Source organism: Alligator sinensis, unplaced genomic scaffold, assembly GCF_000455745.1.
Source record: "Alligator sinensis unplaced genomic scaffold, ASM45574v1 scaffold129_1, whole genome shotgun sequence".
NCBI classification, from domain to species: Eukaryota; Metazoa; Chordata; order Crocodylia; family Alligatoridae; genus Alligator; species Alligator sinensis.
Window position 1 is genome coordinate 1,547,096 of NW_005842303.1, and position 18,884 is coordinate 1,565,979.

The 18,884-nt window shown below is 41.4% G+C and overlaps 1 protein-coding gene across 3 annotated transcripts in view; it reads left to right on the forward strand.

The window, feature by feature from the left end:
* The first annotated feature begins 104 nt into the window (after positions 1–104).
* The window catches only part of FBXO15 (F-box protein 15), a 40,955-nt gene continuing 22,175 nt past the window's right edge, over positions 105–18,884 (forward strand). The window contains exons 1-4 of one of the 3 annotated variants that reach the window (XM_006028305.3): positions 105–537; positions 3,557–3,742; positions 14,820–14,939; positions 17,963–18,067. In XM_006028305.3, coding sequence (XP_006028367.1) covers positions 3,690–3,742; positions 14,820–14,939; positions 17,963–18,067 — 278 coding nt within the window. In that variant the 5' untranslated portion in view covers positions 105–537; positions 3,557–3,689. Of the gene's footprint in view, positions 538–3,556; positions 3,743–5,220; positions 5,244–14,819; positions 14,940–17,962; positions 18,068–18,884 lie in introns of those variants that run through there. The other 2 variants (XM_006028308.3, XM_014522107.2) reach the window with 2 other exon arrangements.

Here is an 18,884-nt window from a genome sequence, read left to right on the forward strand (position 1 = left end):
GGCCAGGTACCCGCCCCCCCGGTCGGGGCTGCCCCCTAGCTCGGGCTGGGGCGCCGCGGTGGAGGAGGGCCCTGTGCTCCAGGAAGGGGGCATAAATGGGGGGGTCTGAGCCCGCCTTGCCCCTAGAAGCCCCGTGGGGGAGGCACGTGCCAGCCCATCCCTTGCTGGTGCGGCCTCTTGAAGAGCTGTAAGCCCCCCCGGATGATGGGGGGGGCCCCCAAGGGCCTGTTGCCCTGGCTCAAGGCAGCTTAAAGACCAACTGGGGATGGCGGGGGAGGGCGTAGGTTAAAAATTAAGCCACTGGGTGGGGGGAGACCCAGCAGAGGACACTGGTCTGTGGTGAATGGGGGCACCCCTGGGTGTTGGAGGGTTGTTGGGGGTGGCTCAGCAGCCCCAGAGGCTGCTCAGATAGGGGAAAGCCAGAGCTCATAGTTTGGGGCCCAGCACTCCCTGGCCGGTTGCAATTTTTCATCTTTTCCAGTAAAGATGGAAACAAGTTTGGCTGCAGCCTTGGGCCAAGTCCTGGGATTTGCCAGGGTAATTCTCTCTCTCTTTTTAAGCCTGGCTGAAGGGGGGAAAAAAAACTGGTAAATGTTTCCATTCAAGGCTCAAAGCCAGAGGCAAACTTGGTAAAGGAATAGCAACAATTCGCTGCTACTTTGCAGTTTGATTTTTGGAGAGCCTGACTAGTGTGGGATGTTTCCTCTCAACATTTCTCTTGGTGTTTTCTGCACAAAGATCTGTGTTTATGTAGTTTGTTTGCTTTCTAAATGAAAAAGGGAAATACTGTCATCCTGTTAAGAGAGAAACTCTAGGAATCTTAGAAATGGGGGATGGCAAAAACAGCTGAGATCTGAAGCTAATAGTTTTGTCTGGGTTGATTTAATACAACAAGCCATTAGTAGACTTCATGCAAAGCTAGTGAAACATTCATTTAAACTCTCTTCTGTGACAGGTTACTGTAACATCCAGGTACTTTGCAAGTATTAAATTACTCTTACCATGCTGCCTTGCACTGCGTACAACTTGTGTGGGGCAACCACTGCAGTAACTAAATGTTTTGAAAAAGACCTTGACTAAGACACAGGTGGAATAGAGTGAATTGAATTGAACGGGATTGGATAATCATTGATATGTGGCTAGAGGAGCTGCAAAATGCTACTGGATCAGAATACTCTCAGTGGTGCCGATGCTGTTCCAAATAGTAAATCAGAACAGAATTTGCTCAACAAGACAGAGAAATCAAGTACTTTATACCACTTTGCAGCGATGCATTATATCTTGGTGATGAGTACATGTAAGAATTCATAGGAAAATATTTTACTTGTTCATAATCATACAATTCTTGTATATTGAATACTCTGGATTTTTGTGATGATCAGTTTTACCATAATCATTTTTTCTAAACATACATGTCTCATGTAGTGAGACGCTGCATATAGTTTGCAGTCAGAATTTTATTATATAGTTACGTCTTCATTATAACTGCGAACAATCTTTTTTTTTTTTATAGTGTGTTGTGCTGTGGCATGTAAAACCAATGAGTGCAAGACGAGTATACTCTTTAGCAAAGTAGAAAAACTCCATAACTGCAGCAAATGTTTAGTGGGTTTAATTATTGTTTCTTTTATGTTGTAGCTTTTAAAGTGCTGGTTTCTCAGTGATTTGTGAAGACTGTTCTCTCTTCTGTTTAGCCTGATTCATTCAGCAGTGCCTTAGTTTGGTGTTTCATTGTGGGTTTGTTTGACAGCAAAACAACTCATTTGTCTCGAATGCTGGATTTACAAAGGGAACTAAGTAGGCAATGCATACCGAATTGGAAAGCAAAACCCAAACAACAGAAACTCCATTGGTTCATCTACTGTTGAAAGTATGAATAGCTAATGGTGGAGTGGTGGAATCTGACAATTTGAGAATGTTGTTGCACATTCCTTCTCTATTGTGTAGAAACCCCAAACATCAGATACCTAAATCTCCAAAACTACAATCTAGGTGGGTGACCAGCATTCATGTGCAATTCTTTTCTTTCCTCAGGAAGTCCTGACGTCAAAAATACTTTGGTTCTTAGAAAACTGAAATTTCTAATGGCAATAGTAGGCCCGGTGAAAGAGAGAAACTTGTCAAGCCTGGTCAGAGACTTAGTGTGGGGATAAATAGGTTGTGGTAGTGGAGTCATGAAGGCTTAATGGACTGTAAGATATTATTACCTAATGGCATATTGGGCTGCATTAGTAGGAGTGTTGCCAGCAGGTTTAGGGAAGTGATTATTCCCCTCTATTCAGCACTGGTGAGGCCACATCTGGAGTACCATATTCAGTTTTGGGCCCCCCACTACAGCAGGGATGTAGATGAATTGGAGAGTCTTGCAGAGGGCGATGAAAATAGTGAGGGCTGGGTCACCTGATTTATGTGGAGAGTCTGAGGGAACTGGGCTTATGTAGTCTGGAGAAGAGAGACTGGAGGGGGAATTTAATGGTATTCAACTACCTGAAGGTGGGGTTCCAAGGAGGATGGAGATAACTGAACAAGAAGCAATGGTCTGCCGTTGCAGCAAATGAAGTTTAGGGTAGATATTGGGAAGAACGTTCTCACTAGGAGGGTAGTAAAACACTGGAACAGTTTACCCAGGGAGGTTGTGGACTGTCCATCTTTGAAGATTTTTAAGACCCAGCTAGACAAAGCCTTGGCAGGGATGATCTAGTTGGGGCTGGTCCTGCTTTTGAACAGGGGGTTGGACTAGATGACCTCCTGAGGTCCCTGCAACCTGAATTTTCTGTGGTTCTACCATTAATAAAGACCTGTGAAAGAGGAGGAAAACAAGTTTCAATGAAGTAATACAATTTATTTTGAGCAAATTCGTACCTTCTGTGACCATCATTTTGACTGTTTCCTTGTTTGGTACAAACAGATTAGGATCAGATGTCTGGGATTTTTCAAGGAATTGAAGGAGTTAGATGCCTGACTTTGATTAAAATTATACATCTCCTTGGGCTCTGAAACTCCTCTTAAAATTGTATAACTCCTTGAATAATCCCATGTTTAAGGGTCAGTCTAATTTTGGGACTGATTGGGATATAGTTTACTCTTTCTAACCTTCAAAATAGTTTTTAATTTTAAAAATAATTTTATTTTAAAGTTTTGCTCTTGAAATATTTCTTGATTAAAAATATTTTAGATGTTTTCTCCTTTTCTCTCATGCATCTTCAGGACAATTGATTTTTAGCAGCTAGTAATCCCAGTAAATATCTGGAAGCAAGCGCTGGTAGTAAAACACTTCTGGTACTTGAATCATAAGAAAAGAACTAAGGAGAGGTGAACTTAATTGTCTAGGAATATTGGTTTAACTATAAACTTTGAAATTTGAGGTGAAGCAAATTCAAGAGTGATTTTAATGGTTGCCTGATTGTGTGTGGAGTTTCCAGATGTGAGATGCATCTTGTGGGTATATCTGAAGGACCATTTAGGAAGATATGCATAGGTCTCTCAACTCATGTTGGTCTGTAATTTTATCTATTTAAATATTTATTTATCCCTTCCTTTCTCTGTCTTGTTCCAGCTGTCATTCTGGAAGGTGCACGTTTGACTTGTGTGAAGTCCTCTGTGCGTTTCTTGCAATAGTTTATCCCTGATCCTCTTTCCTTCTTTCATTTGTTCTGGATCATTACCCAAAGAGGCCTCTGAGGTGGAATATGGTTAAAGGTGCAGTACATTTTTGGCAATGCGAAGGAAGGAAGAAAGAAAGGTATCTTTTATTTTACCTTTGGCACCACAGTGAGACTATAAATTGGTGCTCATTATACTTTTAATTTAATCTCTGTATATTTGCCTGATCACAAGTAGTTCACAGACAGAATTGTAAGTTGTACCTATATAATTGATTTCAAACAATTGCCCAAAGTTTTCTTGGCTGCCCTGCAGGTAGGAGGGGTCAGTACCAAAGGTGCAGGGTTTCTTTACTAGTGATGATCTTAACCCTTATTCAAGTACTAGTAGCAAAGGAAGATGTTAATCTACTGGAAGTCCCACATGAGGAGAGCGACTATTTTCTAGGCTTCTCCTTGCTATTTCTTGAAGGCATTGCTTTATTGCCTGGGGACTGATCAACAAAGCAGTAACCAGGAGAACTGATATGCTACAGGAGCAGGTATAATAAGCTTCCTTTACTCAGGAATCTCCTACCAGCCTGGAAGAATTCTATAATGTTATTGCCAGTAGGGAAGAACTCAGTCAAGCATAAACAGGATGCTGAAACTTGAAGACACCAGGTCTATTGTTATCCTTCTTTCTGCAAACTAAGACTGCAGATAACAGCCACAGATTTTCTGTTTAATAGAATGAATGGAATCAATAATTCATTCTTTAATGCAAATGCCAATATAAAAATATCAGTGAAGTAATATTTATTATTAGCTATGAATTCAAGCTAGCTAAATCTGTAATTTTAATGTTGAATGCAAGCAGCAGCCAGCTAAAATCACAGGTTGGATAGTTATATTTCCTCCTACCCCCTGAAAATCAATGTAGATCACACCTGGATGGATTGATTTTAAATTTAAATCAAGTTCACTTAAATCACCAAGGTGAATTCCTTGACAGAAAGGCGCAATTTAAATTGGTTATTTAAAAAGAAAAAAATGCACTATTGATACAAACGTTAAAACATGTAAATTCACAACTAAATAGAACCTTTGCATTTCACTTAGTACTTTTTATGCCACCTAGGGGGTTACACTATAATTATATGGTTATTGTATAGTTTACTATCTTCATTTTTTAGTAGTTTTGAATTTCTGGTGCGTTGGGAAATGGTGAATGGTAGGTGTATTGCTTATTTTCAAGGTATCTGTTTACTCATGATTTGTCAAGCAGTTGTCAGTATGTTAACTGAAATTTAATTAAATAGAGACATTTTGTGTGTTTTACATCTGACAAACCAACCTTATTTTTGTGTGTGTATATATTTTTTTATTATCAAAAAATCTTTCACATTTGCAACTAAATGACCACCTGAAGAGGGATTAACTGCAGTAAGTGAGTTAAACTGACTGGCTGTGAATTTCAAATGGGTAGAATTCCAGTCACTATCACTGAAGCATAAATCTTCTGAAAATGAGTCTCTGAAGTTATTAGGCTAGCCTTCAAACTTTTAAAATTAGTGGATCTCATCCTCCCTTTGCATTATTTTTTACAATCATCTGTGACTGCGAGGGATTGCCATAGAAGTCATAGACTCGAAGAGAAAGGTGAGTCTTTTTGCTCTTTCAGATTGTACTTGGCTTCTCATTTTTGTATAAATCAGTCCAACCTAAGAGTATTTTTTATTTTTTTTTGTCCCTGCAGAAAAGGCTACAGTTGTCAAAATCTAGTTGAACATTTCAGCAGACTGTTTTCAGGTGCTTACTAATAACTTCTACCAAGTTAATGGTGTGATTTTTTTTTTTTCTTTTTTTTTTTTCTTTTTTCCCCTTAAATGTTATCAGCAAATATGAACTGCTTGAATGGCTTGCCTCCAGACCTGAAATTTATTTTGGTTAGCATGATTGGAGGTCAGTTATTAAATACCCATGTCATAGCATTATCTTCCTCAGCAGTTAGGCATCTACCTTGGTATATTAAGTTGAAAATATTGGCAAGAAAATCAGATGGAATAAGTATTTGATTCTTTTGCTGGTCTGCTCTCTTTAATTTAACTTCCCAGAGTGCTCTTCAGTGTCTCTTGGAGTTCTTCCTAAATTTTAGTTGTATCAGCAATATTACAACTATCTTAATGTAACTTGTCTAAAGCTATTGACACAGATCTCAATATATTTATCTTCCATGTTTCTCTTTAGGGTGATGTTTACTCTTTTTGGCTGTGATAGTTCCATCATTTTGTCACTATTTGCTACACAAATTGCCATCACAAGGAGCCAGTTCTAAATAAATAGTTCAAAACAGTCAAAAACTGGAATGCCTTTGTACTTCTCTGAGAAGAATTATTTTTAACATGCTCTTTTCAGTGAAGCTGAATCAAAGTAGTTGTCAGAGTATTTTGCTATTTCAGTGCGTTCCTTTTATTCTTGGAATTACTTGCATCTGTGGCTAAAAGACGAATCAAATGAGCACTGGAACCCTGTAAGTTTCAGATTCCCTTCATTTTTTTTTAGACTTGTCATCTATGCTGCGTGTGCAACGTTTGTAACAAAGCTGTGCACTTGGCACTAGAATGCTCAGGTTTTTTCAACCTCTGCTTTGACTTCTTCTGAACATTGTGAGTTATGAACGTTTCCAAATATATCGAATGCTCTTGTAAGGTACAGGTATCGATCTTCTGTTGGCACACAAGCATGTATTATTGAGTCATTGTGCATGTTGCTGCACTCATCAAGATGCAGATTAATGAATTTCCCATCGGTGTGTTTTTGCACACTGTTAATTTCTAGCAATGTCTTTTCTGCCTGGCAGAGTGGAACTTATTTTTTAATAATTGGATTTTGTCAATGAACTGAACAAAATGAAAGGGAGAAATGGTTGCTTAAATGAATCAGACGGTTGTTTCATTTAAGGAGTCTTGCTGGAATCTTCTGGTCCTGATTACATACTCATCCTCTTCTGCTCAGTAATGAAAGACGACTTCTGTTACAGGTGACTTTACCAGCAGATGACTCTAAAATTGTAGGTAGTACAGAAAATGGATATTCATAATCATGACCCCTTGTATTTGAGTTGGACCCTAAAACAGAATGATTAAGAAGTCCCTCTGTTGCACTGCTTTATGAAATAACCAAGGACCTACCAAATACATGATTTCAAGGAAATTGAGTAACTGGCCGGTTCCCTGTGGAAAAAGTGTGGGGAACCATCCCCTGCCCATCCCCAGCCTAGTCCCAGCACTGTCAAAACAAAACAAAACAAAACAAAAAAACCCCATACTCACCGGCTGCAGCAGCAGTGATTGGGGGCCTCTGGGCGCTTGTGGCAGAGCCCCCTGCACAGTGTGGGGCAGCAGGGATTGCTGTCCCCCACCCCCTTGCCTAGCACTCATGTGGCAGCTATCACAGTGCTGCATGCTATCTGGGAGCTGGAGCTGAGTGGTGCTGGGCTCCACCTGACAGGTAGAGCCACTCCAGCTCCCAGACAGTGCACAACGCCCTGCTGAGCTGTGCTGCACCCATGCCATGGGGCAGCTGCTGCACAGGGGCCAAAGTGGGGGAGTGATTCCTCGCGCTGCGCAGGGGGCTGTTCCACGAGGCCTCAGAGGCCCTGATGGCTGGTGCCAGAGCTGGTGAGTATGGAGCTTTTTTTTTTACAGTGCCAGGACTAGGCTGGGCTGTGTTGGGGATGGGGCCGGGCAGGGCAAGGCAGCCATGGGGGCTTCTTCTATGGCTCCTCTAGCTGTGCCTAGCTCTGCCTCGGTGGAGGGAGCTGCGAGGGCTATGCCCTGCTGCTGCTTGCCCAGCTGATGTGGGGGGTGGGAAGGGGCAGCATGATGCAGGTGCGGCTTGCTCCGGGCAGCAGCGAGGTGTAGTCCCTGCTCCTGGGTATTGGCACTGAGAGTGGGGGCTCTGCCTTGTCACTGCTTGCCAGCCAGCGGGGAGGGAGGGATGCAGGTGCAGCAGTGCTGGGAGCAGGGGCTATGCCCTGCTGCCACTTGCCCCCTTCTGCCTGGAGCGAGCGGAGCCCGCATCCCGCCCCACCCCAGCTGGGCTAGCGGCAACAGGACAGAGCCCTGTTCCCAGTGCTGCCGCACCTGCATCACATGCCCACCTGCCTCCCTCCCCGAGAGGCAGCTGTGTCAGCTGCCTGTTTAGTCTATGGCCAAATCTCTGAAGCTTTTCCTAATTGATTCAAAGCATCCAAATTGATTTGGAGCTTTTAATTGGTCTCCTGATTCGATTTGGATTCTGTCCCTGAATTGGGCCGAATCTCTGCCTAATCAAATCAGCTACAGAAGCTTCGCACAGCCCTACCAGCTATGTTTAAAAAAAGTGGGCAAAGAGCTGGCAAAAAGCTGTCTACTAGAAGGGTGAGGGAAGGGAGCAAAGAGGAGGGAAAAGAAAGTCAGACTGCCTGTCTCCTGATTAGGGGGTGTGTGTGGAGGAAGGAACTCTTCTCACCTCTTTGTCTTCAGAATAGGAATGGGGGGGTGGGTGCAGGGAAAAGACCATGGCCGAAAGTCTCCTTCTCCTGAAGGGGTGTGGAGGGGAGAGATTACTTTAATTGTTTGTTTACAAAGTGATTATTGCCCCCTGCCCCTGGAAGGGGGTGATTAATTACTGCAATAAGCCAGGCAGCTCCAGTTTGGGTGGGGAGGGTGTAGCTTGGAGTGGAAAAAAAATGCTGAAATTCATCCCTGCTTGTTAAAACTTTAGTTTTAAACAGACAGGCTTCACCTAGGATGTTTCGTTGTATTATGCTGTAAAAAATCATTTCATAAGTCCAGCCTCCATAGTAAAAACACAGTTGATAACAACTCTCACAATAAATTAGACTGCCAACTATACTTTGAACAGGAACACTTTCAAATGTATTAGTAAATAACCCATACAATTTTATGACAATAATTTATCTCTTTCTCCTTTCTTTTCTGCCTCATGGTATGGAAAAAGCCACCCCATCATGCACAATCTTGCCCAGTCCAACCAAGTAGAAGTGGTGTGAGTGAGTGTGTGTGTGTGTGTAGGGGAAATATTTCCTTACATTTGGGATTACCTGATAACTGTCATGGGGATTGTTACCTTTCAGCCTTAACATACAAATATCATACCCGATTTCATAGGGATTAGGGCTGAAAGGGACCTCGGAAGATCATTGAGTCCAGCCCCCTGCTCCAGGGGCAGGAAGTGAGCAAGGATCATAGGGTCCCAGCAAGATAAACATCCAGATGTCTTTTGAAGGCGTTCACAGTAGGTGCTTGAACCACCTCCGGCGGCAGTCTATTCCAAACCTTGGGGGCTCAGACAGTGAAGAAGTTCTTCCTTACGTCCAGCCTGAAATGGTCCTGAAGGAGTTTATGACCGTTCTACCTTGTCATCCCCTGGGGTGCTCTGGTGAACAGACATTCCCGCAGATCCTGGTGAGCATCCCTGATAAACTTCTAGGTGGCCACCAGATTACCCCTAAGCCTGTGGTTTTCCAGGCTGAACAGTCCCATGGCTCTCAGCCTCTCTTCATAAAGTCTGCTTTCCTGACCTCTGATCGTGCACGTGGCTCTCCTCTGCACCCTCTCAAGCTTCTCCACATCTTCTTTGAATTGTGGAGCGAGCCCAAAACGAAGCAGTACTCCATTACTCGGCCCTGGTGAGGCCGCAACAATGGGAGAATGATGCCCTGGGATTTGCTTGAGAAGCATCTATGGATGTAAGCCAGTGTTTTCCTTGCTTTACTAGCTGCAGCATCACATTGCAGGCTCACGTTCATCTTGTGGTCAATCATGACCCCCAAGTCCCTTTCATCCATAGTGCTAGCCAGCATAGCACTGCCGAGTCTATTAGGATGCTGCAGGTTTTTCTTCCTAAGGTGGAGAACCTTGCATTTTTCGGTGTTAAACACCATCAGGTTGTCGTCCGCCCATTTTCTGAGCCTGTCAAGGTCAGCCTGGATCGCCCTCATGTCCTCAGGTGTGGACGCTTTACCCCAGAGTTTGGTGTCATTGGCAAACTCGGACAGTCCGCTTCTGATACCAATATCCACATTAATGAAGACGTTAAATAGTATAGGCCCAAGGACAGAGCTGTGGGGGACCCCACTGGTCACGCCAATTGACTTCCATCAACCACCACCCTCTGGGTCCTACCACAGAGCCAATTCCCCAGCCAGTGGATCGTGGTGTGGCCGAGGCCACAGATAGCCAGTTTTGCTAAGAGGTGATCATGGGATACCAGATTGAAGGCTTTTTTTAAAGTCAAGATATATGACATCAATCTCTTCTCCTTTTTCCAGGTGATAGTTCACCTGGTTGTAGAAGGAAATGAGATTGGTCAAGCAAGACCTACCTGCAACAAACCCGTGCTGGCTATCCCTCAGGATATTGCCATCGGCCAGTCTGTTAAGAATGGCCTCTGATAATCTTTTCCAAGACCTTCTCCGGGATAGAGGTCAGGCTGATGGGCCTGTAGTTTGCCAGATCCACTTTCCTCCCTTTCTTGAAGATAGGCACCACATTGACCTTCTTCCAGTCATCGGGCACTTCACCAGAACGCCAGGAGTTCTCAAAGATCCGTGCCAGAACTTGGCATATTGCATAAGCCAGTTACTAAATTGGGACCACCTTTATTTTAGCATATTATCCCTTCCATAAACTTGTCAAGCTTTGTTTTGAAGCATTTTGCAGTCTTTTCTGCTTTGTTTGAAAGGGTAGTCTGTAGTTTCACTGGCGTAATATTTAGAATCCTTCATCTTCAAAGTCATTGCCTTCTGAATAATGTTTTTGTTAAAATTGTTTTGTTCTCACAGCTAAGCCTTTCATCTTTTTGTTGTATTGCTCATATTCAGCATGTATTTCCTTTTTTATCAAGAGGCATAGAATTTTTAAAAAATATTCCAGAAATTGGGTACTTTGTGTCTTGCAGCCCAGGCTCCCTGCTGCTTGTTACCTCACCCCCTGAAATAAGAACTGGTAGTTGTTTGGTAGATCGGTGTTTTTCTGGCCAGCTCACAGAATAAGTTGCCATGGTGGGGTGAATCATGATGTGAGAACTGAACCAATCAGCACACATAGGAGCTAATGAATTTATTAGTATCATCTGTTGTACCATTTACGTAAAGCTTCACATCAAAAGTGAATATTTTTATGCAGGTAATTCTTTCCTTTAGGTAGAGTACTACGCAGCCTTTGTCTTTGATAGAGGCTCATGGATGCTGCATTTTTAATTTACGCCTCTAAAAGTTTGTGATGAGTGTTGGCCTGAATTTTGCATTGCATCCAGATTTCGTTTTAAACATGGTAGTGTAGGAGTGAGATTGTAGCCATGATGATCCAGGAATTGTGAGGGGCCAGGATTTTTTAGGCTGATTAACTTTTATTGGATCAGCTGTGCAATTGGGATAAAGTTAGACAAGCTTTGGCATTCTTCCTCAGGTCTCTGGTACAGGAAGAATGCGTGGTTGGTCCAATAAAAGATATCACTCTAAGAAATACTTGTCTCTCACCTGAAACAAGATTTGCTATTTTTAAAAGGATCTCTTGATTTTTCATTGCCATTTAAATTTATAGTTTAAATTAAAAAGCTGACTGAGCAAGACATTGTTGTAATAACTGTGTATTGCACATTATGGAAAGATGGGCAATTAGTGTGTGTTGACTCTTGCCTTCAGCTGAGGCAGAGTATGCCCTCTATCATGTACTAAACTGTGTGGTAGTAATTTTATTGGTCACACATTGGAGAGTGTTTTTAGCATGTATTTCTATTCTTCCTGTAACACAAACAGAGATAGTGGCTGCCTTTAATGCGTCTGTGCTCCCAGTTTTGAAGTCTCTTCTTGGTTCCATCTTTAAGTACTTTTAATAGATCTGTGGAATTTGGCTTAAGGTTGTCCTGTTGCCCTAGGTGCAGGATCTGTTCCAGGCCAGTAGCACTTCTTGCCTTACTATTTCCTTTAAACTGAAGTCTCCTCTGGTACTACTGTCCCTGGCCTAAAAAAGTCAGACCGTTCTGTTTCAAAAGTTCATCTGCACATGACTCTACCTAGGGTGGTACCAAACAGCTGGTTAAACTCTATTTCATAGGCACTACAGTAGGTTGCCAGGAATGCTGTTGGTATCTGTTACTCTGTGGTAAGTGCTCTTGAGGTTTTAGTTCTCTGTCCCAACAATGATTTGTCTGCCTGATGCCCTCTATTTACAGGCCTTTTTTTTTAAATGTGCTTGTGATGAAGTTAGTTTGCGAAAATCAGATTTTGAAGCAGGCTGAACAAAATGGGGGTTTAACTACTGCCAAGGTCTTATATAAATTAACAGGTAGCTTCTGCCACACCATACCAACCATGTAGGTAGAAGGGCTAGAAAACACAGCTTCTAGGGAATTGTGTTGGCAGTGTTGGAGAACTGTCACAGTTGGTTACAGAGCTTGAGCTTCAGCTGTGTAAATGCACATATTGAAATGAAACTTGGTTTAACCCATATCCTCAGCCAGGCAAAGAGTCTTGCCTGGGTTAACCGTTTTTGTATATGGGTGGCCAGGGGCAAAACCAAGGTAAGAGCTTGAGTTAAAAGATGGGAGGGACAAGGGTGGAAGTCTGAGTGCAAATAATTAGCTAGGCATGGAAGAAGTATACATTTAGGATGGGCCTAGCTTTGAAATTCTACCAGCTATTGGTAATGTTGGAAGGTACAACTAACTTAACTTTTATGGTATCGGACTCAGCTTTCAAAAGTTTAGAGGACACTGGTGTAACAGCAAGGCAATGTATCTGGGTTCTCTTTTTACCCTCTTATGTTATATTGAGCAAACTGGATAGCCGTTCTGTGCCTCAGTTTTTTCTTCCTGTAAGATAAAGTGCCAGTGCCCACCTTGGTAAAGCACTTCAAAGTCACTGGATGAAATGTGGCATATAAATTCAAAGTAGGGTTATAAGAGTGTTTAAATGAAAATTGGAAGGGGAATTGCTACTGTTATAACTTTAATTGCAAGTTGCTGCATTCCTTGAAAGAGACTTTACTGGACTTGCAAAAAGGCAGTATCCACTTCGCATATTCTTTGGCATATTCAAGTGAAAAATATAGCTGTGAAACTTGAGTGCCCCAAGCTGAACAGCTAATGAAAAAGCCACTGAGGTTTTTTTGCCATTTGGGTTGCTATATGAGGCCTCTAAGAATGGGAGTATGGGAGGGAGGGAAGTAGCAGCCATTGTAAGCCTTTCAGTTGGGCAAGTCAGCTTTGTCATGTATGAAAATTTTTGTTTTACATCTGGTTTCACATCCTTTTACATATGAAATATGTAATAGGGTTATGAAATAGGGTTAATTAGTTGACATAATTGTTTTACTGTTCTGGCTTTCATACGTCTCTCAAAAGAGACTTTAAATCTACCTATGCAGCACTCAAAGGTGAATATAATACTTCTGGGGTTTTTGTTTAATTAACTTTCATTGTATAAGGGCTTACTTCTGACGTGCTCAAGCCATGAAGATTTAGAGTTATCCAGGGTAATATGACCATTTCTTTTTGAATAGCAAAAAAAAAAATTGGAAACTTAATACAAGCCTTTAAAAACAAAGGCTTTGGATAGATGTAAAAATGGTGTGTATCACTTTTAGAAGTACCCATGAGATTTGGAAAAAGAAGTTTAATTGTTCAATGGGACTTGTGCTCTCTTGCGTTTTGAAAAAATCCTTCCTCAGAAATTGAAAGAACATAAAAGGACACTTTTAATGCTGTTTCATCAGAGCTAATATAATTAAATTTGTCTAGACAAAAAGTATCGATAATTTTGTGCAGAAGGTGGAATTCTGCAATCTAGTTGCTTAGCAGCTTTGGAAAGACTAAGTGACATCTGTCTTTTATAATCTAAAATGTCAGCTTGTGATCCAGAATTATTTATCAATAATAGTATGTCTGACCTTAAGGATCATGTATGAAATATAGTTAGGAATTTTATTACCAATTACAGTATGGTGGTTTGTTACAGGATTGCTATATGAAGTGTGCAGGGTACAGCTTTAATATGAAGATAAAAATGTGCTTGTAATTGTTCCCAATAAGACTTCAGGGGTTTTTAGGATGATGAAATAGTAGCTTATACAGTTGATAAGGTCAAAGATCTATTTTTCCTCAACTGACTTTTACTTCTTTCTAAGCACAAAATTTAATTTTTATGTCCTGTGTATATTGAATGTCCTATTGACCCCTGGGCACCTAACACCTCTCCAGCTGCAGTTGATTTCCTGGAGAGACAGAGTTGGATTGACCATATGTTTGAATATCAGCCGGCAATCCAAACTTGGGAGCAATAATAGAGAGAACTGCCCCATGGCGCTTCATAGAAACAATGGGCCAAAATTTGATTAAGTTTCTGTTGTGTGTCATCCCCCCCCCCCCCGGTTTTGTGATAGTCTGGAGATAATTACAGACATTATGATATGCAAGATAAATGCTCTTGCTGTCTTGGAAACTTCAAGTATAAAATATGTAGTAGGTTAGCATATGTAGCTTTATAGTTATGCTTGGAACAACAAAGCCCTTTTTGACAACTTTCTAGTGCTTTAATAAATAAGGAAAAGTAGCAGTGATGCCCACCTTTTTTGAGACTTCGTATTTGAATAACTTGCACCAAGTATTATGTTAAACAAAATTCGGTGTTAAGGTTAGAATATCTTTGCATGTTTCAAATAGGAGCTGGTTTATGGCTTTGTGGAATTGTTCATGGGCTCTGTTAACTTTTAAAAGAAGTTAAGCTGATTTTTCATGTTTCACTAGCTTAATGAAGTTAGGTGGCAAAAATGTCTTGGTGTGTATCTTCTGTTTTGCTGCATGACCAGTTTTTGCAAGGACTTTTCTGGAACTCGCATTGGCCATTGTGGAACTGTTGTGTAATGGGGTGAATGAGTTGTCCCCATTGAAGTAAAAACCAATCTGATCTTGCTAAGGTATTGTTCATCTTGGCACAAGTAGTGGCTGATCTGAAAATGATCATAAGAGGGCTATAGTTTTTAAGGCTCTCTTCATCTCATCAGCATAAGTAACTCAATTACTGAAAGCATTTATGAAGTGAAAAACTGATCATGTAAGCACATTCTTCTGAATCTTGTTTTATTTGTTAAGCACAGGGTTTTTCATCTTTGCTGCAATGTGTGTCTCCAGTTGATGATCATGTGATTCTTAACAACTTTATCTTTATAGTAAGAGGTCAGGAACCTTCACTGCTGTGCCTTTGAAAATGCCTGGTACCCAAAATGTGCATATTCAAAGACAATGTCACAAATCTTCTGCAGCTTCAACATCTTGTCTGTGCATTGAGAGGTGAGTGTGGCAGCTGCTTAACTCTTTTTAAACCAGTGTTTAAAAAACTTACTAAAGAGGTTCCATATTGGTGTCTTAGAAATCTCTGTATCAAATGGCCTTCATATAAAAATGAAAAGATGTGTTTTTTTACCAGCCACATTGCATTCTAAACAGTGTTAATTGTCAGGCTCAGCCCTTCCCTAAGCTTTATCACCCTTATTACAAGTTCTGCATGTCATAATAACTTGCTTAGATACCCCCTGCAACTTGTGGGCTACATGGCTTCTCACAATCAAGGTTGTTGAAATATTAGTTTAGAAAGACAGAGTTTACAACTAAAATTTCAAGTGCCTTTCATGCCAAATGTTTTGTCATAGGGAGTTTTAGCATGCTAGAGTGGGGTGGGGAGAGATTGTCACCCTCATCACTTGCTTCAGAACAGCTCCTAAAGACATGACTGAATCACTGTTTCTGGAGATATCAGAGACATTTTCAACCTAAACATGTTTCCCTCACGTACTTTATTGTTGCAAATACCATATGAGACTATTGTGACCGAAAAAGTAAAGAAATGTAGTTCACTTTGTTACTTGCATTTCAGTACTTTTTGTTCAACCATTTTCCTTGTTTCCCCCTGCATTGCTATATCTAAGTTGCTTCCCCTTCTCTGTTGCTGCATGAAAGGCAAACAGTGAAGAAGAAAAATATTGTTGTTTAAGAACATGGGAAAATGAAGTTTGTAAAAACCCACATCAACGAGTGGACTCTAGAGCAGGTGTAGGGGCCATTATTTTTGTACCTTTCTGAATATGGAGTTGATTTTTGTCATTTTGAAAGCCATGCTTTCAAGTCTCTATCCCCAAATTGTAACTGGAGCCAATATACTGGCTGCTGTTGGCAAACACCACTGATATAATTGCACATGTATGTGGCTATTGATGTGCTTATATATTGTAGGTGTAATTTAGACCTTGGTTTCTCTTTTTAATATGTCCCTCTAGCATTGTCAGCTTGTATTTTTTTTAGGAGGTCCTATGTTATGAGATCAAACAGTTAGTTTATACATACAAATGCTGTTGAAAAAACCAAAGCTGATTAAAATAGGATTCATAATTGATTTTCTCAGTCCACTGGGAACAGGAGAAACTTGGGCCACAGAATCAATTTCTCTTAGCTTTGAGCAGCCACTTTGAAACCATGGTATTACGAAGACTGGAAAAGTGAGGAAATAAAATGTTTATTTATATTTGCACTGTTCACAAATGTTACAATAAGAGCATCCTAGACAAAGGATGTATGCAGGGGCAGTTCCTTTAGCACCCTGGGTATGGACTGTATGGAGTCTGTTATTGCTGTTGCTTCCATGCAGTCCAATGTAGGTGTTTCATAGATGTGTTCCAGGAGTGGGGGGGCCTAATTAGAGCAGCTTACTGCTTAATTAATGCACCTGAAGTGTCATGTGTATCGGTGTCCATGCGCTGAAAAATGGCGGTGGGGTACTTTTAACTAAAGCTTGTTGAATGAGCTTTAGTTAAAGCACCCCTGCTGCCATTTTTCAGCTCATGGACGCTGATGCTCCAGACTCCAGTGTCACATGTATGGTAATTACCATGCACCAGCAGCCTCCATTTAATTGAGTCTGTGCTGACGCACTGTAATTACAGCCCATTGGAGCAGCCCTGCTGCATGTATATAGGTGCCCTGGGATTTCAGGGAAGTTGCCTACATTTCAGTCTGAATAGCTTGAGGGTGCAGACAGAAGTGCCAATCCCCGCTGTAACTCGGAATGTTTGGCAGGAAGTGCTCTGAGTTGCAATGGTCCCTAGGACCAAACAGAAGTTGACTGTTGGCTCCAGTGGGGAGGTGAAGCTGGCTGCTGGCGGCCAGCCTGTAGCTAGTTTCCCTTAGCAATGGCCCCTCCTTCCAGCCCCGGCTGTTTTCAGAATTGGAGGGGGGGGGCAGAGGGGGCTTGTTCTAGGGGTTCCCCAGATGGCAATGGAGGGTGGAGTGGATGAATTGTAGCTTCCCCCACCTCAGGGGGGCTCCAATACATCTGCCTCACTCTCTAGCAAGAGCTGAAAAGACCCCAGCCAGAACTCCCTCTGCTTCCTTCTCACCTCCCATTTTGAAAAGAGCTTGGAGGCAGGCAGGCAGACAGAAGTTACTGAAGATGCTGTTTTGTATTTTCTTCATCTGACCCTGCATGGAATGAGGGTTCAGTCTTTCACCTGATCAGCCATTTTTCAAGTGGTCTGCAGCTGTGCACTTGGTCATGGCTATTGACTGCTTTCTGTACCAGAGATAGATTGGGTGAACGTTGTCACTTCTACGCCCTGATAATCACCTTCCTTCTAGTGGAAAATGGAAATACAACTCCTACTAAAATCATTGGTGCTCTTTCCATTGACATCCATTGAGTTGAGTCAGACCTTTTATGAATACATTTTTGACTGTAGAGGTGAGAGGGTGATTTATGGGTGCTTTAGCTGGTGGTGAATTTTCAGACTTAACTTTTGACTGTGGCTCTTAAGTGTTCGCATGCAAATTCTGGGATACATTTAACAAGAACTGCGAGTCACTAAATGTGGAGCCATAATACAAGTAAGTTCGAAAACCCTGATGTTGAGCAATATAATTTAATGTCATTTAAAAGAATTGTTACTGTTTTCAAAATCCAAATTGGCTTCAGGTGCACCATAGTAACATGAAACTCAAGAAACTAGGTTTGTTGTTAACATCTTCTATCACTCAGGTAGGCTGTTGTGAAGTGCTTTATATAGAGGTTTCTAGATGGGAGAAACAAAGCAAAACTAATAAAGACTGCAGGTTTTAGTGCTTAAGATGTAAGAAAATGGCTTTTTACGAAGACGGGTTTGACATGTGTATTTATGAACTGGTAGCCTCACTTTCTCTTTACATTCACTTTCTTCTACTTGGGGGTTAAAGGCTTTAGTCACTGTCATCCTTGTAGTTTTGTGGATAAGTCTAGCAACATTTCTTCTGCTTCCATCCCACTGCCCCCCACTTTTTTTCTCTTCCAGTATGCCATCTGAGATATTGTTGAAAATACTTTCTTATTTGGATGCTGTAACCCTGTTGTGTATCGGATGTGTGAATCGGCGCTTTTATAATCTGGCCAATGACAAGTAAGGAAGCGGGGAAAACTCATAAAGTGGTCTCACATAATTATTTTGACTGTATGAAATTGAGCCTTTTTAATTTGGTTTCATTTATGCCAGACAATTGATGTAACTACCTGCTAGCTATTTTTCGGTTGTATTGCAAATTATTTTAAGGAGTTCTAGCTGTGGAAGTCCTATTCATGTTAATAGAAGTTACGTGGCTAAAGCCAAACGCATTGCTTTGAAAATATATCCCTAAGCATTTACTGCTCTGTAAGATCCATGTGTACTTTGATTTAGAGACACTAGCACAGACTGCCATCAGAATTTTTATTTATTTTTATTATTTACTTATTTTTGGTCCTTTTAGGTGCCTGCTTTTTTGCCCAAGTATTTTTGTCATGTTGCAGGGCATTGTATGCATGAAGTAATTGGAAGTTTGTAGGCCTTGTTTGTCTGGTATTTGGTGGCATTCAATATTTCTCAGTGAGAAAATTTGGCTCTCCTTCGTAGGCCCCCACTAGTGCTGCCCGTTGCCCTAACACGTTTCCCAGTCCACTTATTAAAATGCAGAGAAATTGATTAATATTGATGCTGAACTGCTGTCATGGGATTTCAGAGCTGACACTCCAATAAAATTAGTGAGGTGGGGAAGTCCATACTTCTGAGTTATCTGAAGTAATCTGCAGTGCAGGCAGACATCCCTTTATCAATTACTTTTGAATCATGCCTGCAATCGCATCAATTTACTTCAGAAGAAAAATGAAACAGGCAAATAACACAACGTGTGTCCTAGAGGAAATGCTGTTTTTGGCATGAAGTTGCTTCTGAGGATCCTGGA